Here is a 27695-nt window from a genome sequence, read left to right on the forward strand (position 1 = left end):
CCCCCTTGACCTGTCCGTCCTCCCTGGACTGACCTATCCCCTTCCTAACTCCCTACCTACACTCACCTTTCCTGGCCCCATCCCCGCCTCTTCGACCTGTTTGTTTCCTCTCCACCTATCCTCTCCTCTATCCCTCTTCTATCCGCCTCCCACTCTCTCCCTATTTATTTCAAAACCCCCTTCCCCTCCCCCTTTTCTGATGAAGGGTCTAGGCCCGAAACGTCAGCCTCTCTGCTCCTATGATGCTGCTTGGCCTGCTGTGTTCATCCAGCCCTGCACCTTGTTGTCTCATATAATATACTGTATTGGATTATGTATACTATCCAAAACATATTAAAGGAGGAGCTCATTAGTTTAACATTTAGCACGATAGAGTAAAGGAACAGTGAACAAAAAAAAAATGAATATTTCAAATGCGAACTCTAAATTAAGCAGTAGTTCTCATGTAGTGATGTTAGGAGAGAAGGGAAAAAAAAAGGAAGAAAGAGAGGGAAAGAGAAAAAGAGAGACAGAGAGAACTGGCCAGAGTTTGAGGAAGATGAGCTCCCTTAAAACAGCAGCAGCTATGTGGACACTCACCTATCTTTGACCCGCAATATCAGCTGGTGAAACCTGTCCACGTGTTCAAAGCTGGCCTTGTCAGTGACTGAATAGACGATGAGGAACCCATCCCCCGTCCTCATGTACTGCTCCCTCATAGCACTGAACTCCTCTTGACCCGCTGTATCAAGCACTATAGTTAAAGTGAGAGAACACAAAAGCTGTTATGGAAAAAAAAATCACACAACAACTGGAATCACAGCAATTTGTGAAAGTTACACACTTGGACTTTTCATATTTCAAATCCACTGCCTTGGGCTGAACTCTCAGTGGTGCGCCAACAGAACAAACTATTTTTCTCATCTGCAAAATTAGCAATGCAGTAAAACTGCTTCATATAAGGAGGCCTCGGCTCTGTTTTGATAGCCTGATTGATGTTAACACAGAGTTCAAAAGCAAAAGATGCAAATAATTAGGTAAACTTCAAAACAGCCAAATAGAAGTTTGAGGAAAATCGACAATAATCTTAAGCAAAATCTTGAAAATTCTCCATTCATTATAAAGGCTCTCGAAAACACAGTCTAGTGGCAACATTTTAGCCCTCGAGAGAAACAGAAATGAACTTTCACACCCAAGAATGAAGATCTTACTTCTTGAATAACCAAGATTCCTAAACATTCTTTCATCCCAAAAATAACAGTTGTACACCATTAAAGTTCTGCCTGAAATGTAAATATTTGAACATATTTTTGGGAATTACATCATACCTAGTTTCAATGCCAATAAATCTATCCCATTTTTGAATCAAGAATTACAAAACTGACAAACATCAATTCGTTCTAATGAATGCCATATTTCTTTCTTACAACTGGATTTCATAAGTGGAGAGTTTTGGATTTAGACATTCTCTCCTTCACATTATATATGGCATTGAATGTTGGAACTAGTCCAGAAAAACACAGCTGCTCTGAGTTCTATGTAGATGGAACCACAGTCTGTGATGACCATAAAACCAAGAATAAAGAGCGTGATATTTCACTGCAATGCTACTTTGCTTATTGCAGGAGATAGTTCATGAATGCTGAAGCTACCATCAGGGCCTTTCATTGAGAGCAGAAATGAAAATTACTTTCCCTGGGAATTGTGGAGCTGGGAACAGATGATGGCCATTTGGTTTCTCAAGCCTCTTCCTGCCATTAAGTTACATTGGTGACTGATCTTAATGTCGACACCATCCACCCACCTTAGTTTTCCAACAAAATGAAAATCAACCTCAGATTTGATTGTCCTAGCGTCAAGAGGCTTTCTTGGAGAGAGTGGGAGGGGTGGAAAAGAGAGCTTCTGAATGCCATTTGTGTGAAGTGGTAATGGTTAAATTTTCACAACCTGTCTACACATAGAAGAAGGGTCTAGACATGAAACGTCAGCTTTCCTGCTCCTCTGATGCTGCCTGGCCTGCCCTGTTCATCCAGCTCTACACCTGGTTATCTCAGACTCCAGCATCGGCAGTTCCTACTATCTCTGTCTACACGTTTACTGTTTTTTTCCCCGGTAAATTCATCTCTTCCCTTCAAGACTGCCTGACCTTCAGACCAACAAATCTCTCATTTGGAGACAGACTCACTACATTTTCATTTCTTGTTAAAAAAGGTATTTCTTTTGCAAGTATCTCATGCTCAAAATAAACTTAAACTTATGCAGACACCTTAAGGGACTAAAGCAATAATAAACATGCTGAAGAAAAACCAAACGTGTATTGTATTAATACAATACTAGCAGATCCCTTACTAATGGAGGTGATGTTGTTTTTGAAATGAAGAAGATCCCGAGGGGAGTTGTTGGGGCAAATACTGAAAGGTTGCTTCTCATTGCAGGAGAGAGGAGATTTAAGGGACACCTTAAAATCAGGGCTCTTGCATTTATGATGGAGATGAGGAAAACATTCTTTCTTGCAGAGGGCTGCAAGTCTGTGGAATTCTCTTCCTCAGACAGCAGGGAGGGAGGGTCATTGAATACTTAAGGCCACGTGAGATAGATTTTTGACTACCAAGAGAGTTGAGCAGGAGATGGGAGACTGGAGTCCACAGTCAGATCAGTCATAATCTTATCAAATAATGAAGCTGGCTTAATGAGACCAATAATCTTGTTCCAAATTTGAATGCTCACAAGGATAGAGATACCACACTGCACTCTATGCATTAAATCTGTTGGCAAAAGCAAGGTAGATTCCCAGTAAAAATTGAGAGTTACTGACCATAGCTCAGTCCCTTCCCATGAATTTTATTTGAACCAAACCTGATGTTACTTACAAAAATGATTAGACGTAGACAGGATTATTTAAGCACGTTCAAACAGATTTGTTATGATCAAAGCAGAGGCCTTGTCAGACGAATCTAATTTGCTAGTTACCATTTGTTTCTTACATCAATTCCCATTTAAAAATAATCTAAGTGACACTTTTAGTGCATATAAAAATTGATATTATAAATACTTTAGGAGTAAATGGCTTCAGTATTGGTAGCTAGCTCAAATCATTTCCCACCGAGATTTATACTGAGATGTAAGATGATGATTCCTCAGTCAGCCACCCCTTGAAAGAAGCCACACTTGAAGCTATTGGAGATAGGAAAGGAGTGCGTGGACTCTATAGCCTTTAGCTTTCTGTACATTTGAAACTAATGTGCTCTACATCCAATTTCCACAGTATATGTTTCCCATGTGTGACGGAAAGGGTTAGTGATGACAATTCCCTTGCCACGAAATATTATTTTGGCAGAAATTCAACACCAATGTAGCCATATGAAACTTAACCAAGCAGCCTCGAGTCATAGATAGAGTCACACAGCATAGAAACAGGCCCTTCAGCTCACCATGCTGTCTTTCTTAAACAAAGGAACCACGTTAGCTATCCTCCAGTCATCTGGCATGTCAGTGAAGTATTAAATCTCTCTGCCAGGGCCCCAGCAAACTCATCCCTTGCCTCCACAGCAGCCTGGGATACAACTCATCAGGTCCTGAGGACTTATGCAATTGTATGCCGATTAAAACTTCCAATACCTCCTTCTTATTAATCTTAACATGCTCTGGACCCTCACCACTCCCAATGAAATCTCCAGCTGTAATGAATATCGATGAGAAGTATTCGTTTAAAACCTTACATGTCCACTGACTTCACACACAGCTTGTTCTCTAATAGGTCTGATTCTTTCCCTAATAATCCACTTACTCCTAACATATTAATATAAAAAAGCCTTGGTGTATTCCTTGATCCCATCTGCCAAAGATGTTTCATGGATCCTTTTTGCCCTCTTAATTTCTTTTTTAAAATCAACCTCCTAGATTCTCCATACTTTTGAAGGGCCTCCCCTGTTTTTAATGAGCCATACCTGACATATAAAAGATCAAAAAGAAAATTACAGCACAGGAACAGGCCTTTCGGCCCTCCAAGCCTGCACCGACATGCTTCCTTCTTTCTCTTTATCAAACTCTTGGTATCTTTTGACATCCTTGGACTTGATACCCTTGCTGTTCACTCTTAAAGGAACACACGGGCTCTGAATTCTCACTATACACTTTAAAAGACTCTCACTTTCTGAATGTAGACTTACCTGCAAGTTGCTGCTCCTAGTCGATGTTTGCCAAATCCTGTCTAATGATATTGTTGTCAGCCTTCCCCCGGTTTAGACACTTAACTTCTGCACTATTCTTATCCCTTTCTATAAGGACTTTGAAACTTAAAGTTATGGTCACTGTTCCCAAAATTCTCACCCACTGAAACTTCAACCATTTGGCCAGCTTCATTCCCTACGATTAGGTCTAGCACTGTCCCATCGCTAGTAGGATTATCTACGTACTGGGACAAAAAAGGTCTCCTAGATGCACTTTAAAAATTCCCCACCTTTCACACTAAGACAATCCCAGTTAATATTAGCAAAGCTGAAGTCCCCTACAACTATAAACCTGTTTCTCTCACACATTTTCCGATTTGCCTATATATCTATCTATCTCCCTCTGACTGTTAGGAGGCCTGTAGTATAATCCTAGCAAGGTAACTGCCCCTTTATACTTGTTTAGTTTTTAGTTTTGTTACCTTAGCTAAAGGAGGTTATCAGTACAGGAGATCATTCATTTTTGCAATTGTCATCAAGAATAGCTTCCTGATCAAGCTGCTTTGCAAGGAAATGAAGTTGATTGTTTCAAATAAACTCATTTGACAATATGCTCACTCTGAGGGTTTCACACCAATGTTTTGGTTCCTTGTAAAGGGACACTTCCATATCAATCTGATGAGTTTTCACACTGCAATAGTACAGAACCAGCAGAGTGACTGTTTCTTTCTTAGAATCAGAATCCCTACAGTGTGGAAGCAGGCCATTTGGCCCATTGAGTCTGCACTGACCCTCCAAAACAGCATCCCACCCAGACCCAGACCCAGTCCTCTACCCTATCCCTGTAACCCTGCATTTCCCATGGCTAAATGACCTAGCCCACACATCCCTGGACATACTGTGGGCAATTTAGCATGGCCAATCCACCCAGTCTGCACAGCTTCGGACTGTGGGAGGAAACCAGAGTACCCAGAGGAAACCCACGCAGACACGGGGAGAATAGGCAAACTCCACACAGATAGTTGCCCGAGGGTAGAACTGAAACCAGGTCCTGGTGCTGTGAGGTAGCAGTGCTAACCACTTGAAACACTATTCTTGAAATAAAAACATGTGGTACTGACATAGCAGGCTGCTCATTGACTCTTCAGGGACAGAAGGCAACCTTGAGCCTTAAAGACATTGGAAAAAACCCTCTTTAATGGCCTTATTTTCACTAGTTACAGAATACAGGTAGGGGCCATGGTCTATATTTAGAGTGAGATCTTAAGGGAGCCATGTTATTAAGCATTTCTTTCCACAAATGACAGAGCATTAACCCAGAGTTTTATGGTTCCAGACCAAGTCTGAATATAATAGTAGCTTAATTTCATCTTACGAATATTTCGCCAGCTCTTTACTGGAAACATCAATGTGTGTACAAGTCTGCAATACAGCCTGTGTGTGGGGCAAAGCTAATGTCACACTTGCAAGGTTTCCATGGTTACATGTGCAATATGCAACTTGTTTGGTACAGTCCTCAGAAGTGGGAACTTGTAGGATCACTGCAATATTAGATTGTTGAAAGAAATGATCAAGCGAAACAAACATTCAATTCATATGGATATTAAACGTTAAACATAAAACTCAAAAAAAAACAAAGGAAGCTGAATGGATAAAGGAAAACTACAAGCAGAGTACTAAAACAATTTTGAAATAAAAAAGGCAATGACTATTTAAATGCACGTTTACCGTTAATGGCGTACAGTCAACTTTAAAAGCAGCTGTGGATTGGAATCTGTTGGACCTGCCACAGTTTAAGAGTGGACAGTTACTGGTGGCACGGTGGCTTAGTGGTTAGCACTACTCTTTCACAGCACCAGCTACCTGGGTTCGATTCTGTGTGGAGTTTGCACATTCCCCCCATGTCTGCGTGGGTGTCCTCTGGGTGCTCCGGTTTCCTTCCATAGTCCAACGATGAGCAGGTTAGGTGGATTAGCCATGCTAAATTACCCATAGTGCCCAGGGATGCGTGGGCTAGGTGGGTGAACCATGGGAAATGCAGGGTTCCAGGGATAGGACTTGATGCGTCAAATGAGCAGCTACTGCACTATAGGGAATCTAAGTTGGCAGAACTGAGCAGCAGATTGAACAAATCATCATCATCATACAATGAACAAATTGTTTAATTGCATTATCCATCATGGTAATTCCAAAAAAGAAAGCACCAAATCAGATGACAAGTTTGACAATGCCCAAATAAATGAGTGTAAAGAGGGGGTCATGTATGTTCATGCAATGACAGCACAGGAGTCCATTGATCAGTCAATAGGTGACGTGTCCTCCTCCCTCAGCCAACCACTTTGCCCTTCAGCAGAAGGAGGTCAGCCAAGTATTTACAGTATTGTCAAACTGGAGAACTACAGAACTCCCCAGGCAAACCAGTGTGGCTCAGTCAGATGGCTGGCACTCCAGAACCTCAACTCAAAAAATCAAGTTCACACTACAGTGTGGTACTGAGGGTGCAGTCTGCTAGAAGAGATGTTAAACGGAGGCCCATCTGCCCTCTCATGACCCTATGATTCAACGGCATGAAGAAATGACATTGTGAACAATATTTATTCTTCTACGAGCCCAGCTGATTAAAGCAATTTCGGAAAAAAAAAATCATTCTAGAAAACAATTTTCCAAAAACAGGTTGTGAATCTGCTCCACAAGTAATTGAGAATGCTGGCAAAGCTCCCTTACATTGAACAGGAGTATTTTTCGCAATATTTCATCTTGTGAAAGATGCTGACAGTCAAAAGTTATGAAGTATTGCACAAAGTTAATGTTCAAATCGGGCAAATGTGTCTCAATTTGTGTCAGTAAAACAAGCCCAGCAGCAATGCCAGTGAGACAAAGCCAATCAACCCTCAACATTAGTATAAGAGCGTAGTTTACTCAGAAGCTGGACTCAGTTGTGTGGATACTTCCAAACCTGCCTGAATCTTAATTTATCAACTCTCTCTTGTTACATTTGGACTGGAGCCAGGTAATGCAATCTGTAGCTAAGGGTGGCACTTTCCTAAACTGCATATGGCTAAGGGTGGCACGATGGCACAGTTGCCTCACAGCACCAGGTACCTGGGTTCAATTCCAGCCTCGGGTGACTGTCTATGTGAAGTTTGCACATTCTCCCCGTGTCTGTATGGGTTTCCTCCCACAGTCCAAAGATCTGCAGGTTAGGTGGATTGGCCACGTTTAAATTACCCATAGTTGCCAGGGATGTGTAGGTTAGGTGGATTAGCCATGGTAAATGTGGGATTATGGGGATGGAGTATGGGGTAGGTCTGGGTAGGATGCTCTTTGGAGGGTCAGTGTGGACTCAATGGGCTGAAGTGCCTGTTTCCAATGTGTGGTGATTCTATGAGGGAAGAAGGGACAAAAGGAAAATATTTAATATATTATTTTGTAAAGCAGAAGAGTTTCAGATGTGTGAAAAAATCTCATTGCCACTTCCTGGCCTACTCTCTTGATGATGTGGTAGTAATTGAAAATACAAAAACTCAATGGATTTCCTCCTGTATATCAACAGAAGCAAATCTTGCTTTATATGTCAAGTCATCTGCCACAAATCAGCATTAAAATTCTATAAGTTAAGCCACAGATATCCTGACTGCAAACATTAAGAGTTTTAACAGTGTAGGTGTCAGTGAGTTATTCATAATCTTGGGCACTAAGTGGCCAGGAAGTACTGTGCTGTGCAAGTTAAGACATGGGTAGGCCACTGAGATAAAGAAGCCAATTCCTTAATTGAAGTAGTTTGTTGGTGCCCACTTCTGGGACATTCTGACACGACGAATACACTGAGACCTATAAGCCCGATTTCTGCTCTAGTACAGTAAAGACTGTGTTTCTGTGTTGTGTAGAAGCAACGTAGCAGTGTGTGCTCCCGAGACATGCCAGGCCACACTAACTTTTTATACTTGACTTGTACCAGCTGAGGCAAACTGTCCTTGTTGCTTTAATAATATATTTAGATTTGCTGAGTTTAGACTTGGTGCAGAGGCATGTCTTTGGGGCAAGGCTAAACTTGTAAATCAAGTGCACAAACCTGAGCTGATTCCTTCCTTCAAGACAGCCTCAATGCAGTTTGATCAGGTTTAACAAGTCAGGCCTCGATTTTAGACTGAGACAGCACATATATTAAAACAGCAGCACTGTCGCAAGCCACTTACTGCAGTCATAGGCCAAATTAACCTTGAATCACGCAAGGATTTAACATTGTACAACACCCAACCGACTGACCCTAGTTCCCTGAAGTACAGCTCTTGCAAAGAGTTCCTTGAATGTAAAACTATTTAGATCAAGAGGCCGAGCAATTTGTAGAAAGTTAAATACCTTTGTGCTTTAAAACAAATTTCTGTATTACACCTCAATTCTTTTGCAACAAAAATGATGCAAGAAATGTTTTAAAAACACATCTAGAAAGAACACTTGCAATATTGATGACTGAATGCTTAACATATTATCAAGATACATTACAATCTAAGCAGAAAAATGAAAACCAACACTCCCACACTGGGGAATTCCTCTGCGAGAAGCAATACGACCCCAAGAGCACTATTTTAAAGAGCAGGGAAATCATCCCTGATGTCATGGCCAATATTTACCCTTTAATCAACATCACCAAAACAGATTATCTGGTCATTACCTACAGTGCTCATGGCATATTCCTGAACACAAATTAGCTGTTGCATTTCCTGCATTCCAACAGGGACTACATTTCAAAGTAGCTCATTTACTATAAAGCCTATTGAGAGATGGGTGGTTGTGAAAAGTCAAAATAAATGGAGAAAAAGCTTTTCATTTTTTATTGAACCAAAGCAGTGCCAATTTTCTTTTTTACAGGAATGAATGTTGGTTAACATTGGGAAGAAATATATAAGATGGTGGCAATATTGCATTAATATAGTAACTTTAGTGTACTAAGCGTCGCATAGTACTTTTCAGAGAAGGCGAATTAAGAGGCACAAATAATAGCATGGCTAATAACATAGGCTTACAAAGCCATCCATGAATGCAATAGGTCTTTTTTAAAAAAGAGGGAGTTGCAGAGATGAGAAAGGAATACCAATAATTTCTATGGAATGGAAGTATAGAACACTGGAGAATAGATGGGTATGAGCTGCAAGACATTACTCAAGGAGAATGGTGAATTAGAAAAGGATGAGGCCATGAGAGATTATAAAAAAAGGATTAAGGATTTCAATTTCTGTGCAAGGGGATTGGGGAAATCTGGAGGTCACAGAACATTACAGCGCAATACAGGCCCTTCGGCCCTCAATGTTGCGCCGACCTGTGAAACCAATCTGAAGCCCATCTAACCTACACTATTCCATTATCATCCATATGTTTATCCAATGACCATTTAAATGCCCTTAAAGTTGGCGAGTCTATTATTGTTGCAGGCAGGGCATTCCACGCCCTTACTACTCTGAGTAAAGAACCTACCTCTGACATCTGTCCTATATCTATCACCCCTCAATTTAAAACTATGTCCCCTCAGGCTAGCCATCACCATCCGAGGAAAAAGGCTCTCGCTGGCCACCCTATCTAGTCCTCTGATCGTCTTGTATGTCTCTATCAAGTCACCTCTTAACCTTCTTCTCTCTAATGAAAACAGCCTCAAGTCCCTCAGCCTTTCCTCATAAGACCTTCCCTCCATACCAGGCAACATCCTGGTAAATCTCCTCAGCACCCTTTCCAATGCTTCCACATCCTTCCTATAATGCGGTGACCAGAACTGTACGCAATACTCCAAGTGCTGCCGCACCAGAGTTTTGTACAGCTGCAACATGACCTCATGGCTCCGAAACTCAATCCCTCTACCAATAAAACCTAACGCACCTTACGCCTTCTTAACAACCCTATCAACCTGGGTGGCGACTTTCAGGGATCGATGCACATGGACACCGAGGTCTCTCTGCTCATCCACACTACCAAGAATCTTACCATTAGCCCAGTACTCTGTATTCCTGTTACTCCTTCCAAAATGAATCACCTCACACTTTTCCTCATTAAACTCCATTTGCCACCTCTCAGCCCAGCTCTGCAGCTTATCTATGTCCCTCTGACCTGCAACATCCTTCCGCACTATCCACAACTCCACCGACTTTAGTGTCATCTGCAAATTTACTAACCTATCCTTCTATGCCCTCATCCAGGTCATTTATAAAAATGACAAACAGCAGTGGCCCCAAAGCAGATCCTTGCGGTACACCACTAGTAACTGAACTCCAGGATGAATATTTCCCATCAACCACCACCCTCTGTCTTCTTACAGCTAGCCAATTTCTGATCCAAACCGCTAAATCACCCTCAATCCCATGCCTCCGTATTTTCTGCAATAGCCTACAGTGGGTAACCTTATCAAAAGCTTTACTGAAATCCAAATACACCACATCAACTGCTTTACCCTCATCCACCTGTTTGGTCACCTTCTCGAAGAACTCAATAAGGTTTGTGAGGCACGACCTACCCTTCACAAAACCGTGTTGACTATTCCTAATCAAATTATTCCTTTCTAGATGATTATAAATCCTATCTCTTATAATCCTTTCCAACACTTTACCCATAACCGAAGTAAGGCTCACTGGTCTATAATTACCAGGGTTGTCTCTACTCCCCTTCTTGAACAAGGGGACAACATTTGCTATGCTCCAATCTTCTGGCACTATTCCTATAGACCATGATGACATAAAGATCAAAGCCAAAGGCTCTGTAATCTCCTCCCTGGCTTCCCAGAGAATCCTAGGATAAATCCCATCCGGCCCATGGGACTTATCTATTTTCACACCTTCCAGAATTGCTAACACCTCCTCCTTATGAACCTCAATCCTGTCTAGTCTAATAGCCTGTATCTCAGTATTCTCCTCAACAACATGGTCTTTTTCCTGTATGAATACTGACGAAAAATATTCATTTAGCGCCTCTCCTATCTCTTCGGACTCCACGCACAACTTCCCACTACTGTCCTTGACCGGCCCTAATCTTACTCTAGTCATTCTTTTATTCCTGACATACCTATAGAAAGCTTTAGGGTTTTCCTTGATCCTACCTGCTAAAGACTTCTCATGTCCCCTCTTGGCTCTTCTTAGCTCTCTCTTAAGGTCCTTCCTGGCTAACTTGTAACTCTCAAGCGCCCTAACTGAGCCTTCACGCCTCATCTTTACATAAGCCTCCTTCTTCCTCTTGACAAGAGATTCAACTTCTTTAGTAAACCACGGTTCCCTCGCTCGACCACTTCCTCCCTGCCTGACAGGTACGTACTTCTCAAGGACACGCAGTAGCTATTCCTTGAACAAGCTCCGCATTTCCATTGCGCCCAGCCCCTGCAGTTTCCTTCTCCATCCTATGCATCCTAAATCTTGCCTAATCGCCTCATAATTGCCTTTCCCCCAGCTATAACTCTTGCCCTGCGGTATATACCTATCCCTTTCCATTGCTAAAGTAAACGTAACCGAATTGTGGTCACTATCACCAAAGTGCTCACCTACCTCCAAATCCAACACCTGGCCTGGTTCATTACCCAGTACCAAATCCAATGTGGCCTCGCCTCTTGTGGCCTATCTACATACTATGTCAGGAAACCCTCCTGCACACATTGGACAAAAACTGACCCATCTAAAGTACTCGAACTATAGCGTTTCCAGTCAATATTTGGAAACTTAAAGTCTCCCATAACAACTACCCTGTTACTTTCGCTCCTATCCAGAATCATCTTTGCAATCCTTTCCTCTACATCTCTGGAACTTTTTGGAGGCCTATAGAAAACTCCCAACAGGGTGACCTCTTCTTTCCTGTTTCTAACCTCAGCCCATACTACCTCAGTAGACGAGTCCTCATCAAACGTCCTTTCTGCCACCATAATACTGTCCTTGACTAACAATGCCACACTCCCCCTCTTTTACCACTTTCCCTGATCTTACTGAAACATCTAAACCCCGGAACCTGCAACTACCATTCCTGTCCCTGCTCTATCCATGTCTCCGAAATGGCCACAACATCGAAGTCCCAGGTACCAACCCATGCTGCAAGTTCACCCACCTTATTCAGGATGCTCCTGGCGTTGAAGTAGACACACTTCAAACTACCTTCCTGCCTGCCGGGACACTCCTGCGACCTTGAAACCTTATTCATGACCTCACTACTCTCAACCTCCTGTACACTGGAGCTACAATTCAGGTTCCCACCCCACTGTTGAATTAGTTTAAACCCTCCCTAAGAGCATTAGCAAATTTCCCCCCCAGGATATTGGTACCCCTCTGGTACAGGTGTAGACCATCTCGTTTGTAGAGGTCCCAACTACCCCAGAATGAGCCCCAATTATCCAGGTATCTGAATCCCTCCCTCCTGCACCATCCCTGTAGCCACGTGTTCAACTGCTCTCTCTCCCTATTCCTCGCCTCGCTAGCACGTGGCACGGGTAACAAACCAGAGATAACAACTCTTTGTTCTAGCCCTAAGCTTCCACCCTAGCTCCTTGGGATTTCTGCCTTACATCCCCATCCCTTTTCCTACCTACGTCATTGGTGCCTACGTGGACCACGACTTGGGGCTGCTCCCACTCTCCCTTAAGGATCCCGAAAACGCAATCTGAGACATCACGGACTCTGGCACCTGGGAGACAACACACCAACCGTGAGTCTCTCTCGTTCCCACAGAATCTCCTATCTGTCCCTCTAACTATGGAGTCCCCAATGACTAATGCTCTCCTCCTCTCCCCCCTTCCCTTCTGAGCAACAGGGACAGACTCTGTGCCAGAGACCTGTAGCCCATGGCTTACCCCTGGTAAGTTGTGCCCCCCCAAACAATATCCAAAACGGTATACTTGTTACTGAGGGGAACGGCCACAGGGGATCCCTGCACTGTCTGCCTGTTCCCTTTCCGTCCCCTGACTGTAACCCACCTACCTTTTTCCTGTACCTGAGGTGTGACTACCTCCCTGTAACTCCTCTCAATTACCACCTCAGCCTCCCAAATGATCCGAAGTTCATCCAGCTCCAGCTCCAGTTCCCTAACGCGGTTTCCGAGGAGCTGGAGTTGGGTGCACTTCCCGCAGATGAAGTCAGTGGAGACACTGATGGTGACCCTTACCTCCCACATTCTACAGGAGGAGCATGCAACTGCCCTAACATCCATTCCCACTGTTCTGAATTCTGAAAAAAAAACTAGTAACCTTACCAAATTGGCGCTCAGAACCTTCTTTTTTGGTTAGAGGAAGAGGATGGGTGGGAGACACTACCCAAATAGTGTTTCGGATAAAGCAACCGCCCAAATATATTACCTCACTTACTCAGCCGTCCCGTGTCCGCTCCTGCTCAGCGTGCGCTCTGCCTATTCACGAGGTAAGTTTTTAAAGGATTAACTTACCTTCCCGGCAGCCCCCTGGTCCTCGCTCTCACTGCTCCCGCTGCTGCTGCAAAAATGGAGGTCAAGGAGAACAGGGTGATGCCAAGCAGGATTTTGTACAGCATTTGTGCAAAAGAGCTTTATACAGATTGTGTGAGGGAAACCATTGCATAAGTCAAACTTGGAGGCAATACTGATGCTGATATTTGGTTCAGTGGCATGTTAACTGTGGCTGGGGTAGATGTAAGCAATGTCATGAAAGTGGAAATAAGTGGTGTAGGTCATAGAGGCAACCTCAGCTCAAAACGTGAACAGGCATGGAAGTTGTATATACACGGTCCAGTTTGAGAGAGTATGGGGAGGATGCAGTCAGTAGACAAGGTTACAGAGATGACATCAATAACAAACTGAAAAAAAGTTTTGGCTGACGCATCCATAACAATGACAACTAAGTAGCTATACAATGTCAACAGTTATGGAGGTCAAGGTGAATTAGAGGGGTATGCTTGGCATACAAGTGGAAGTTGACTCCATGTGTGTGAACAGTGTTGCTGAGGACTGACACGCTGTGGTATCAGGGATAGCAAACCAAACCTAATCAGCCTCACTATCACTGGATTTGCAACACAGTGACTTATAACATTCAATTACCCTCAAATGCTCCTAACCAGACTTAAATATTTGATCTTGAATTCCAAGTTTATATCTTAAACAAAAATTAAATGTATTATTAATAACATAACTTTAGCAGAACACAGATGAACAAGATGGCGGCAGGGTAAATCGTTCCATTCGGAGATCCAGTCTGCTCACCAGTTGTTTTACTTTCTTTCTTTGTCCTTCCTTTTCTTCCCACTCTCATCTTCTCTCTTCCTCCAGTAATTCTATCCCACCCACCCCTAAGGAGTTGGGAAGGAGCTGGATCGTGATCGGGAACCACGTAGCGGGAGATGAATGCGCACGTTGTGTCCTGTGGCGACCGATCGAGTGTGAGCGGAATGACGGCAGCGGATCAAGAGTGGGTCGGCAAGAGCAGGCTGGTGAGGCAGCGGGTGAACTGGAAAACCCAGAGCGGGACGCTGGCAGAGGTATGGCAAGGGGTGAAAAGCGCCGAGCAGCAGGGTCTGCAGCAGCAGAAAGGAAAGTTCGACTCTCAAGTTATCTTTTTTCTTATCTTATTCTAAGTTAATTTGAATGGCACCATGTATGTACGACGAAGGTGTACACTTTTCACTGTATTTTTACATTGAATACACGTGGCAACGAATGATTCAATTCAAACAGAGAAATCTAATATCTATGAGCTAAGCCCAATAATCTTCAAATATAGCCCACTTTCACACTGTTAGATACAGTTAAGGCATAAATTTAAAAAGCGAATAAATAATCATAATTTGTCAGTTCAATAACTATTTCAATGACGAATACCAGGCCATCATGAAATCCTTTGAGATGGATTATATTGTAAGAATGTAGGACTGTGTATCTTGCCTGAATTCCAAAGTCACCAGTCAACGTAAACTGCCTGAAGACTTATATTTTCTTTCTCACTGTAATTCTTTTCTCAGAACTTTCAACAAGTCAATAACTAGCAAATAACTAGAGAGAGCAAAACCAAAAGACAAAAATACCCAGCCTAGCAGCTTCCAAAGCAAAACCTGCTTCCTGTCCAAAACCCAGTTAGAGCCAGTTTATTCTGTTTTCTTTATCAACATTCCTTATGGTTGGCTAGCCAACACTAATCCTCTTACTGACTAATTCAACATCCAAACAGCTGCCAGTCCCAGAGCATAACAACGTCTTGATATTGAATTATCTACAGTGTTCATGGAGCAGTAATTAACCTGCATTATCTTTCCAGACCAGCCCTCAACAGTAAACATTAGTCTTTTGTTCTCTCCAGGTTTTAAAAAAAAAATTCAATTCTCAAATGCAACTCGCAGTTCCCTACCAAAAGGTAAAAGAAAAATAATGATTGTTGAAACAATGTGCTTGTGAATTCAGCCATGAATATTAGCAACAGTGATGCCTAAGCGGTGTCTCATAAATTTACTTAAAAAAAAGGTCTGTTTTGCTTGAGTCACTATGTGGCCAATATAAACAAGAACACGGAAGTAATGTTAGAAAGGTTTTCACTCCCAAATTCCCATGGCAATTACTTTACTAAAGTACCTTCACTACAACCATGAGGTCATCAAACAAAGCATTCCTATGCAGCCTTCAGATACCAGCTGCCTTGCCGCTGATAAAACTCAGAGGAAGGAAACTTCATAAGTCAGCGCTGACACTTAAACCACTGGTAGGAATCAAACTGGTTCTAGGAACGTCACTAGCACAGATTTCCTGATGACCAAGGCTGCAACTTCTCAAATAATTTACTTTAAGATGATCTATTATATACACACATATGTTTGAAGCAAAAAACTTACAAGCTTTGCAAAACCAAGAGAACACGCTATTTTGAGAAGAGTTTGTATGTGCACCTCACCAGTAGGAGTACTTCACTCGAGAGCTTGCTTCCTCTTGAAGACCCGAGGTGACTTCTTTTTGTGGTTATACTACACCTCAATCCAAATCTTGGAGAAACAGTGACATTTTGAAGTGATATTCGATTTGCCATTCTAGCTATTCTGCAGCAATTTTGGAGAAAGATTTTGGTTCATTTGCAGGTAAGCTAAGAAACTGTGACAGACAACAAAGAAAGAATGACAGCATGGCATGAGCTGGTGTAGCCCAGAAAGGGACTCTGGCTGCAGAGAAGAAAAAGTTGGACTTTCGTTAAGTTATCTTATCTTTACTTTAAGTTAATGAGAATGGCGCTGATGCATGGCGACAGTATCAACTTTTTAAACTGTGTTTCACTTCAGATCCACATGATAATAAAGGATTCAATTGATATTTAGCTAGGAATAGGATTAGCGCCCTCCAGACACTTACTTTGATCAGCCATTATCCTTAGATGGAGTTAACACAAGGGAGTGAGTAGGGTAGAATACAATATACTATTTCACTAAATCACTGTAGGTAGTTCGGAGTCATTTAAAGTGGTTAAAACATAGGAGACCATTTGGCCCATAGCTTTCTGGCGAAAGCAACTCTGCTACTTCAACTCTTCTGCCTTTTCCCTGTAACACTGTTTTCCTTTCAGATAATTATCTAATTCCCTTATGAAAGCATTGATTGAACCAACTTCCACCACACTCTCAGGTAGTGCATCGCAGGCTCAGTTCTAAAATCATACCGGTCTCAAAATGTTAACTGACTTGCTTTCACCACAGATGCTGCCAGACCTGCTGAGATTTCCCTGCATTTTCTGCATTTGTTTTATTGCAGTGTCTAATTACTCGCAGTGTTAAAATGTTTTTCATCATGTTGCCTCTGGCTCTTGAGCCAACATTTTAATCTGATGTCATCTGGTTCTCAACTCCTTTGCCCACGTACTCTGTCCAGGCTGTTGATGGATTGGAGCACCCCGATCAAATACAATTTCTCTAATCAGTTCACGTGACTGAAGTCTCTCAGAGGGATACAGCCTTCCCAGCAATATTCTCATAATATTTTTCTGCAACCACTTGCATACCTTCACATCCTTCCTCAAGTGAGGTGTCCAAACTTTGACACAATACTCCAGCTGAGGCTGAAACAGGGGTTTACAAATATTAAATCAAAACCTCAGAGACCGTCTGAGGAAGGGTCACCAAACCCAAAACGTTAATTCTGATTTTCTTCTTCATAGATATGGCCAGACCTGCTGAGCTTTTCCAGCAAATTCTGTTTTTGTTCGTTGTTTATAAATATTCACCATCACGATAATTGTAGTGTGCAAACCAAGGACGTCATGATGGTACTTAAAGCTAGTGACTAAACACTGGAATATAAACTTATGACTATCAAGTTAGGAAACCCTAAGATGTAGAAGCAGAAATTAGGCCATTCAGCCCATAGAGTCTGCTCTGCTATTCAATCATGGCTGATAATTTTCTCAACCCCATTCTCCCAATTTCTTCCTGTAGCCCTTGATCCCCTTGATAATCAAGAGCCTATCTATCTCCATCTTAAGTATATGCAATGACCTGGCCTCCACAGCCTTATGTGGCAGCGAATTCCATAGATTCGCCACTCTCTGGCTGAAGAAATTTCTCCTTATCTCCAATCTAAAAGGTCTTCCCTTTATTCTAAGGCTGTGCCCTCGGTTCCTCATCTCTCCTACCAATAGAAACATCTTCCAAATATCCACTCCGTCCAGGCCATTCTGTATTCTGTAGGTTTCAATTAGATCCTCCCTCATCCTTCTAAGTTCCATCAAGTATCGACCCAGAGTCCTCAAACGTTCCTCATATGTTAAGCTTTTCATTCCTGGGACCATTCTCTTGAACCTCCTCTGAACCTGCTCCAGGGCCAGTACGTCCTTCTTGAGATATGGGGCCCAAAACTGCGCACAATACTCCAAACGTGGCCTGACCAGAGCCTTATAGAGTCTCAGAAGTACATCCCAGCTTTTATATTCAAGTCCTCTCAAAATAAATGCCAAAGTTGCATTTGCCTTCCTAACTACTGACTCATCCTGCAAGTTTACCTTGTGGGAATCCTGGACTAGAACTCCTAAGTCTCTTTGCACTTCAGATTTCTGAATGTTCTCACCATTTAGAAAACAGTCCATGCTTCCATTCCTCTTACCAAAGTGAATGACCTCACACTTTCCCATGTTGTACTCCATCTGCCACTTCTTTGCCCACTCTCCTAACCTGTCCAAATCCTTCTGCAGCCTCGCCACCTCCTCAATAGTACCTGTCCCTCTATCTATCTTTGTATTGTCTGCAAACTTTACCAGAAGTTCCTTCATCTAGATCATTAACGTACAAAGTGAAAAGTTATGGTCCCAGCACTGACCCTTGCGGAACTCCACTTGTCACTGGCTGCCAACCGGAGAAAGACCCCTCTATCCCTACTCTCTGCTTTCTGCCAGACAGCCAACCTTCTATCCATGCTAGCACCTTGCCTCTAACACCATGGGCCCTTATCATACTCAGCAGCCTCCTGTGTGGCACCTTGTCAAAGGCCTTCTTAAAGTCCAGGTAGATAATATCCATTGGCTCTCCTTGGTCCAAACCATATCACACATCTGGATTTTCTAAATCAATGCTAAAAGTTGCATTAAAAGAGATGCTGCCATCATGTTAAAATGTGTCTTGCAACACCCATGCAAAGGTGAGGAAGACATAAAATTTGCAATACATCATTAGTATCCCTACAGAGTGGAAATATGATATCTGGCCCACCGAGTTTATACTGGCCCTCCAAACAGCATACCACCCAGACCCAGACTCCTACCCTATTCCTGCCACCCTGCATTTCCCATGGCTAATCCATCCCTAGATACTATGAGACAATTTAACCTGGTCAATCTGCCTAACTCTGCACATGTACGGACTGTGGGAAGAATCAGATCACCCGGCAGAAACCCACACAGTTATGGGGAGAACATGCAAACTCCACACAGACAGTAACCCAAAGCTGGAATGGAACCCGAATCTATGGCGCTATGAGGTAGCAGTGCTAACCACTGTGTCAATCGGGAAATAATTATTGTTTGTGATAATGGTTTCCAAAGTTTAACAAAGAGCTAAGATGTGGTGTAAAATTGGGAAATCAAGTTTGCGGGTAAAAAAGTCTGCAACATAAACTTAATCCAGCACTGACGGGAGTTAAATATCAGCAGTAAGATAAAGCCATTCTTTTTAGTGAATCACATGGCCATGATGTGGGCCATTTGTCTCATTTGGATCATGCTAGCTCTTTGAAAGAGCTTTTCAATTATTCCCACTCAAACATCCCACAATAGTCCTACAACATTTTCTTTTTAGGAACGCAAGAAAAGGAGATGGGGCATTAGCTCTTGAACCTGTTGTGCCATTCAATGAGAACGTGAGATCATGGATCCAGCTTGGCTGCACAGCTTTAGTACTTTGAATAGATCTTTGTTAATCTCAGATTTAAGCAGCAATCTTTTAACTATATATCCAGTGAATCAAGAAAAGCCTCTCACACTGTTGCCTCTCCAAACAATACAGAATGAAAAGTCATGTTGTGCTGCAGACCCATAGCAACTAGGAGTTCATGAAGATAACTCAATATTAATTTTGAATTGGATATAAATCAAACCCAGGCCACTGGGAAGAAAGGTACCCAAACAGCCTTTGCTAACTTTCAGATATTATTGCTCACTTTCTTGGACTTGGAGTGAATACAGCTTTAAAACATAGAACATAGAACAAAGAACAGAGAACAGTACAGCACAGTACAGGCCCTTCGGCCCACCACATTGTGCCGACCCATTATCCTACTAAGATCAAACTACCCTGCATGCCCTACATTATACCTTGATGGAAGTCGCCCTAAGCTTTCGGAACCAGAGGTGATATATCAATAATGACAGTTTAGACTTGATCTGAATGCAGTTCTGACCTCATGAACTGTGCAATTTCAAATACAAAACCTTAAAGCCTGATCTCCATCCATTCTCAACAAGTCATTTTATACATATTGTATTTTCACTTTTTGTAATTTCGAGGACTGGTGTAATTTTAGAACTTTAGAAATATGAAATGGAATAGGTCATTTGGTCCTTCAAGATCAACAATTTTAGTTGGCCTTGTTTGTTTCCTTAAATCTTATATATTTGATTTTCAGGAGATTAAGGCACTTTGGGATACAGAATGGAAAAGTAGAATCACATATTGGTAAATTATAAAAGGCCACTCAGCCCACCTAGTCTTCAGTCTCACTTTTAAAGAGCATGATCAGCCATGATGTTACTGAGTAGTCCTGGTATTTCTTCGGCTTTTAACCAAAGCACAAAAACAGCTGAATTGCAGGTTGCCAGGACACAAGCTCAACGTTTCAATTCCTTACAGAAGTTGCCACACGAGCAGGGTTAGACAGTCCAAATGATGAATAACACGCTACTTCCTGAATTTTATTTTCTTCCGTTTGCCATATCGAAAGAACAACATTGAAAATGGCCGATTTACCACCATTCTTTACACCATTAAAATTACACTAGTCCTCGAAACTACAAAAAAAAAGAAAATACCATGTGTATAAGATAATTTGTTGAGAATGGATGGAGATCAGGATTTAAGGTTTTGCATTTGAACTGCACAGTTCACAAGGTCAGAACTTTGTTCTTTTATTTCTAGTGTTTTTGTTCAGATCAAGCCTAGACTGTTGGTATTAGTATATTATCTCTGGTTCCAAAAGCTTAGGACAACCTCCATCAAGGCTCTACTCACTCATTCCAGCCAAGTGGGCCAGAAGACTAATGATCATACTTGGCAAAAGCACAAGGAAAGCTGGTAGGAAAAATAAAACACCTCTGTAAGCCTGGGGTTGGGAGTAAAGATACATAGTAGATTCTACTTCTAAAATTCTTCCTAACATCATACTCCACAATTATGTCCTGTAATTTCTTGAGAGGGATTGGGTTTAATAATTCAGTGGAACAAGACTGTCAGATTTGCACATTGTAAAATTGTGTCCAAAGGAATGCCTTGCATTCATGTCACCATGTACTTGGCATTTTCTACATAGTATGCCGGATTTAAAGTCTGCAATGTTATCAGAAAAACAATATGCAGGCACCATGACACAATTTTCAGCTCCCAACTCAACAGAGAATTACACTGAGGCGAACTCTAACTTTCTCTTTGTATTAAGAATGCACGTGAGTGTGTTTTGGTTGTTTCAACAAATAAAATTTGATTACAGCTGATTAGATGTATAATTTGGCATGCTTTGGACTATTACACATGCCAAATAGGCATTAATACACAAATTAATGTACTTTAATAACATGGTGACAGTCAGGGGCAGGGTACAAATACATTAACTAGATTCTTCAGCCAGAATTTTACAGTTATTTGAGCCACGTGGGCAACGGTGAGAATGTCAGGGAAATATGGCAAGAATGGAAAAATCAGTTTCTCGGCCAGGATTTAACTGATAAATTCCGAATCTTGCTGATGAGCAGTGACTACCTTATTTAAATGCAATTTGCATTCCATTATTAGCCAATCTCGCCTAATTTCTACACAGTTCACAATTCTCCAGCCCTTCCTCAAAAATCTACCTTGTTACCTGTTGGCAACAGATCATTGCTTGCGCTGCAGTATTTCAGAGAACTCTTCCTTCACTACAATGCCTCTTCAAGCTCCTCTTCCACACACATAAGCATCACCAAACAACATCATCATTGCTGCTTTCAGACCAACTCACATAGCGCCGTGGCCCTATTGAATTTCACTTTGGAGCTCAAGGACACTTCTGATTTACAGGCTTCTGCCAGGTCACATTACTCCCAGGGACACACATGCATCTACACAGGCTCTTAGCTTATCTTCTTAGGGCTCACTCACTTTGTGCTTGCTTGCAAGCTGCCAACCTTTATGGCATGCATTGCCTTTCAGCACTGAGGGAGAGAGTAGACAGCTTGTTATGGTTTATTGCATTGACCAGTCAAGGGGTTGAACATGTTGGTGTAAGATACTGGGCAATGTCAGTATCACAATTACAGCATGGGCCTAATGTTCACAAGGTAAGCACAACCCTGCATTTACTTCAAACAAATGATAGCTGAAAATCAAAGGGAGCCAGTTCTTTATGCGGTCAAAGGAGACCAAGATTAGTCAAATGGTACAGTCACAGTCAGTCAAAGGGTCTGTCCGATTCCCGTCTGGGGATGGGCCAATCTTTCCTGAAATAGGACAGAAAGAAGGGTTGAATATGATAGTAGTGGATGTAAGAGATATTAGTGGTGAAACATAAGCAGGAGAAGAGATGAGATCCCACTGATTGAACAGGAAACACAGACGGCAGGAAGAGTGAGTAGATTAGGAGGATGTGGTAAGTGTTTGCTGTTAGGTAACATGATGGATGCGATAATGGGGGTTGAACTCCATGAACCTTGGTAAGGGGGCACACAGTGGCAGAATTTGAGTGAGTGTTGGGCCTGAGAGTCTGTGTAGTGGAGTGAAGACGGTGGCACTTCTCTCATGTAAAGCAGGAGATCATTAACCTTGCATTGCTATTGCTAGGACATTGCCCTGATCCAGACCGCTATCTTGTTGTGGGTTGGCTGGGTCTGGTGGTGCAAACATCTATGCCCCTCTGCTGACAAAAAAAAAGACAAAAAATTTTTTTCTACCGCCCCATCCACCAGCATCTCTCTGTGGGTGGAACAAGGAGTTCGCTTCCTCTCCTTGGCCATTTCCTTCAGGATATTATTACAGGACCACAGAGTGAAGGGCAGTTCCTGGCTTACACAATCTGAAGTGCTACGAAGCTGGTGTTTAAATATGTTGCCAACATCGGACAACAACATTGCAAAACCCTGGCAGCAGTGAACACTTATACTTCTCCTGCCGCACAATGCTATGGATATTTCATGAGCCGACAACTGTGTGAGGAAAGTCGAGAGGGTTCATGATGGACCTGCTATTATGAACCTCACTGAAAACTATGCCATAAAAAATGAGAAAATTTCAACATTTGAGTTTGACTTTAACATACAACTTCAGTTTTTAGATAACCTACATTAAAAAAGGTCATTTTCTAAAAACAAAGTGAAGATGTAAAGAAGTTTTGACACATGCTGTTGAGATCTGTAAAACTATGTACTTGTGAGCTGTGGTAATAATTGTGGTCTGTCATTTTGATTCACCAGCCCCTGTTTTAAATCTCTTGCTATTTTTACCACGTTCTAGGTGTAAGAAATGAGACCTTACTATCCTGAAATTATTTGGGATTTTTCAAACCTTCTACACCAGAAACAAACATACATTGCTGGAAAAGCTCAGCAGCTCTGGGAGCATCTGTGGAAAGAAATCAGAGTTAAAGTTTCAGGTCAAGTGACCCTTCTTCCAAACTGATTGTGGCTAGAAAATATGCAGAAGATAGAGTGGGGGAAGGGGTTAAGGAGTAAACAATAGGTGGAGATTGAGCTCAAAGAGAGAAGAACAGCTGGACAGTCAAAGGAGTGGATAACGATCAGCCTGGGAGGATGAATAGCTACTATCGTGGGCAATTAGTGGCTGACAATGGGTAGTGTGTAATAGCAGACCATGTGGTAACAAGGCCTGGTGTGTGGGGGTTGGGGTAAGGACATGGGAAAAGTTGCCTCAAGCCCTAAAATTGTTGAACTTGAAATTAAGTCCAGAAGACCGTAGAATTCCCAAGCAAAAAAAAAGGAGGTGCTGTTCTTCCAGCTTGCGCTGAGCTGCGCTGGGGCACCTGGTTATTTTCTAGTTTTGTGCACTATGCCTGCTTCTCCCCCAAGCCTTCAGACACATTGCTGTCTCTCAAATGCATGTTCACTTTCCCAGAACGCAAAGTTCGAGTCACTCCATTCAGCTTCCCACAGTGCTGAAAACGGATCTTAGCAAAGTTGCAAATTATATCCTATGTGACGGAGATAAACGTAAACATTCCATTTGAATTTGCTTTCTTTATTCCTTCATGGGATGTCTGAATTGCTGATATGACTATCCATTTGATTTTCTACCTTCAACTGAGGGGTTTGCCCTACCATTTCAGAGGGTGTTTAAGTGTCAGTCATACCATTGTGGGTCAGCCACATGTAGCCCAGACCCTATAAGGAGAGCAGATTCATTCCACTAAAGGGCATTAGTGAACCAGATGGATTAAATCCTAGTGCTGGTGCCTGTAAACCCTACACACCAGGACATGCTGCTGAAGCCTCTCTACTTCCTTTTCCTCCCTTAAGATACTCGTCAAAACCTACCTCTGACTAAACCTTTAGCAATCTGTCCCAAAGTCTCTTTATTTAGCTCAGTAATGTCATGTAACATAAAGCTCCTGTGAAACACCTCTCAGAGCTTTGTGATGTTACAAGGCACTAGTACAAGTTGTTGCTGCTAAAACTGAAACTGTAAACAACTTAAGAAACCTAGGGTTTTAAATTGACAGTGAGAAAAAAACCCAACTTTTGACAATTCTTATTTACTCTCTGCAACAATGATGGATTTTGATTTTGGGTGTAGGGTGGGGACGGGTGTGATGGTACGGAAGGGGAAAAGGTTTGCAATGCTCGATGTAACATTCATCAAAAGGACCATTACTCAACGTTCTTTTTCTTTTCGGTAAAGTTCTGAAATAAAATGTTAGGGCATCACAGTGGCTCAGTGATTAGCATAGCATCAGGAGCTGGGTTCAATTCTACCCTCGAGCGACTGTCTGTCCGTGTGCAGTCTGCACATTCTCCCCGTGCTTGCACGTGTTTCCTTCCACAGTCCAAAGATGTGCAGGATCGGTGGATTGGCCACGCTAAATTGTCCTGTACTGTCCAGGGATGAGAGGGCTAGGTGGATTAGCCGTGGAAAATGTGGGATTATAGGAATGGGATGGGCCTGGATGGGATGCTCTTCAGAGGGTCAGTGTGGACTCAGTGGGTCAAATGGCCTGCTTCCACATTAAGGATTCTAAAAACAATTAGGTTAAACTTTAACAAAAAAGCTTTTGCTGTGCATAATGCATTCCATTGCTTGGCAACAATCCTTCTGCAATGTGGGACACGGTACTTGTTACCGGGATTTTAAAAAAAATCCTCTAATTAAACTTACCATCCAGAATGGCCCACTGCCCATCGATTTCTGTGTGTTTCAAGTAAGAGTCTTCAATGGTTGGGTCATAATCTGGCACAAATATCTTCTGAAAGAATTGGATAGTGAGAGCACTTTTTCCAACGCCACCATCACCCACCACCACAAGTTTGTACGTGGGGAGATTATCACTTGGAACAGCACTCGTTGCCATGTCTTAATATAACCTACAAAATAAATAAAACGTATAGAAAACAGTGTTAAACCCATGATCTGCTTGTCCTGCTGTGTTCATCCAGCCCTGCACCTTGTTGTCTTAAACCCATGACTGCTCTTATTTAAAAAAGTCTTGAAGCAAACAGCCATAGGCAGTATATTGACAATCTCAAAAAAAAGTGTTCAAACATTAGGAGGAGCAAGGGGAAAATAATGATGCTGAAAGGAGGGTTATTATTCATCTCACGCTTAAATTCTCATCCTTGTTCCTCTGTGGTTTCTTCCATCCCCATCCGTCTAAGTTCAACCAGTTCTATAAACCACCTAGATATCTCTGCTCCTACTAGTTTTCACCTCATGTGTATACCCTATTGTCATTGTTCCACCACTGGTGATCATGTCTTTAAAAACTCTGGAATTTTCTACCTTAAACTCTCCAACTCTCTACTCTACAACTCCTTAACTTTGAAGGTTACACCCTGACCTGTCAATCGATTAAGTCCTTACCTTCTCCCATTTATAAATTTACAATCCACTCCCCATTGAACTCTTCAAAATCCAGGTAAGTAGCAGTTCTCCTCCTACCTGACCATTGCTGTCCCTTCAGAGGCGTTAGTTATAGGCTCTGGAATTTTTTCCCTAAACTGCAATGATGCTCCACCTCTCTCTTCCACTTTAAGACATAGAAACATACAGGAGCAGGAGTAGGACATTCGGCCTTTTGAGCCCAATCCACCATCCAAGATGATCACGGCTGATCATCCAATTCATGGCTGATCATCGCACTGTTCCCACACCCTTTGATCCTTTTATCCCCAAGAACTTATTCTAATTCCTCCTTGAAAACATTCACTGTTTTGGCCTCAATCATTTTCTGTGGAGACAGGCTTGCCCTGAAAACCATGTATCAAGCTTTTGCCTAACCCTTCTCATTTTGGTTCACAAGGAAATTCCACTGTGGCACAGTAGGTACTGGACAGTTAACAGTCAGCAGACACATATCAAGGTGTCCAAGCTACTTACAGGAACAACCGATGCCATTTTCACCTGGAGAAGGTAACTGCAGCAGACCCGAATTCATAAATTATTTTCTTTTGATATCAATGTGAAAGCTTTGGAAATCATAGAATCACGCATTACAGAACAGGCCCTTTGGTCCATTGAGTCTGTAATGCTAAAGTGACACCATATCTATAATAGTCCCACCTTCCAGCACTAGGCCCACATCCTTGAATATTAAAACATTTAAAGAGCTCTTAAAGTACTCTTTAAAGGCTTGAGGATATCTGCCTCAACTACCCACCCAGGCAGTGCATTCCAGATCCCCAACACTCTCTGGGTGAAAACAAATTTTCTCAATTTCTCTCGAAAACTCCTGCTTTTTACCTTAAAATTATGTCTTTTTGTTACTGACCCTTCATCTAAGGAGCTTTTGATTCACGCTGTCCATGCCCCTCACAATCATATATACTTCTATCAGTTACCCCAACAATCTCAGCTCCAAAGAAAACAACCTTAGGATATCCAGCCTCTCTTCATAGAGAAGCTGCTTCAAGCCGGCAGCGGGTGGCATGGTGGTTCGGTGGTTCAGTGGTTAGCACCGCTGCCTCACGGTGTCAGGGACCCAGGTTTGATTCTAGCCTTGGGCAACTGTATGGACTTTGCACATTTGCCCTGTGTCTGTGTGGGTTTCCTCTGGGTGGCTGTAGTTTCCTCCCACATTCCAGGATAAGGTGGATTGGCCATGCTAAAATGCAGGGATATGCATGCTAGGTGGAATAACCATGGGAAATGCAGGGTTACAGGGATGAGATAGGAGAGTGGGTCTGGGTGGTATGCTCTTCAGAGGGTTGTGGCAGACTCAATGAGCTGAATGGCCTGCTTCCACAGTGTAGGGATTCTATGATCCCAGGAAACATTATGATGAACCTCTTCTGCACCCCCTCCACAGCAATTACATTGATCCTATTGTGAGGTGACCAGAACTACACTCAGTACTCCAGCTGCAGCATTACCAAAGTCCTGTAGAGGTCCAAGTAAGTTCCCTGCTCCTATAATCTATGCCTTGACTGATAAAGGCAAATGTCCCTTATACCTCTTTAACCATCCTATTAACTTGCCCTGCCACTTTTCGGGATTTGAGGATTAGCACCCCAAGATCTTTCCATTCCTCTGAGCTTCCTAGTATCCTGCCATTCATTGAGTACTGAGATAGTAGGAAGTGCAGATGCTGGAGAATCTGAGATAACAAGGTGTAGAGCTGGATGAACACAGCAGGTCAAGCAGCATCAGAAGAGCAGGAAGGCTGACGTTTCGGGCCTAGACCCTTCTTCAGAAACATGAA

General features: G+C 42.4%; 1 protein-coding gene across 3 annotated transcripts in view; it reads right to left on the reverse strand.

Annotated features, from left to right (window-relative positions):
* Positions 1 to 575: 575 nt before the first annotated feature.
* mrasa (muscle RAS oncogene homolog a) overlaps positions 576 to 27695 on the reverse strand; it is a 41436-nt gene continuing 14316 nt past the window's right edge. For all 3 annotated transcript variants that reach the window (XM_048599138.1, XM_048599135.1, XM_048599136.1), the window contains 2 exons: positions 25157 to 25362; positions 576 to 733 (listed from right to left, as the gene is read on the reverse strand). In XM_048599138.1, coding sequence (XP_048455095.1) covers positions 576 to 733; positions 25157 to 25349 — 351 coding nt within the window. In that variant the 5' untranslated portion in view covers positions 25350 to 25362. The remainder of the gene's footprint in view (positions 734 to 25156; positions 25363 to 27695) is intronic.

This window comes from Rhincodon typus, chromosome 7 (assembly GCF_021869965.1).
Source record: "Rhincodon typus isolate 14 chromosome 7, sRhiTyp1.1, whole genome shotgun sequence".
NCBI lineage: Eukaryota > Metazoa > Chordata > Chondrichthyes > Orectolobiformes > Rhincodontidae > Rhincodon > Rhincodon typus.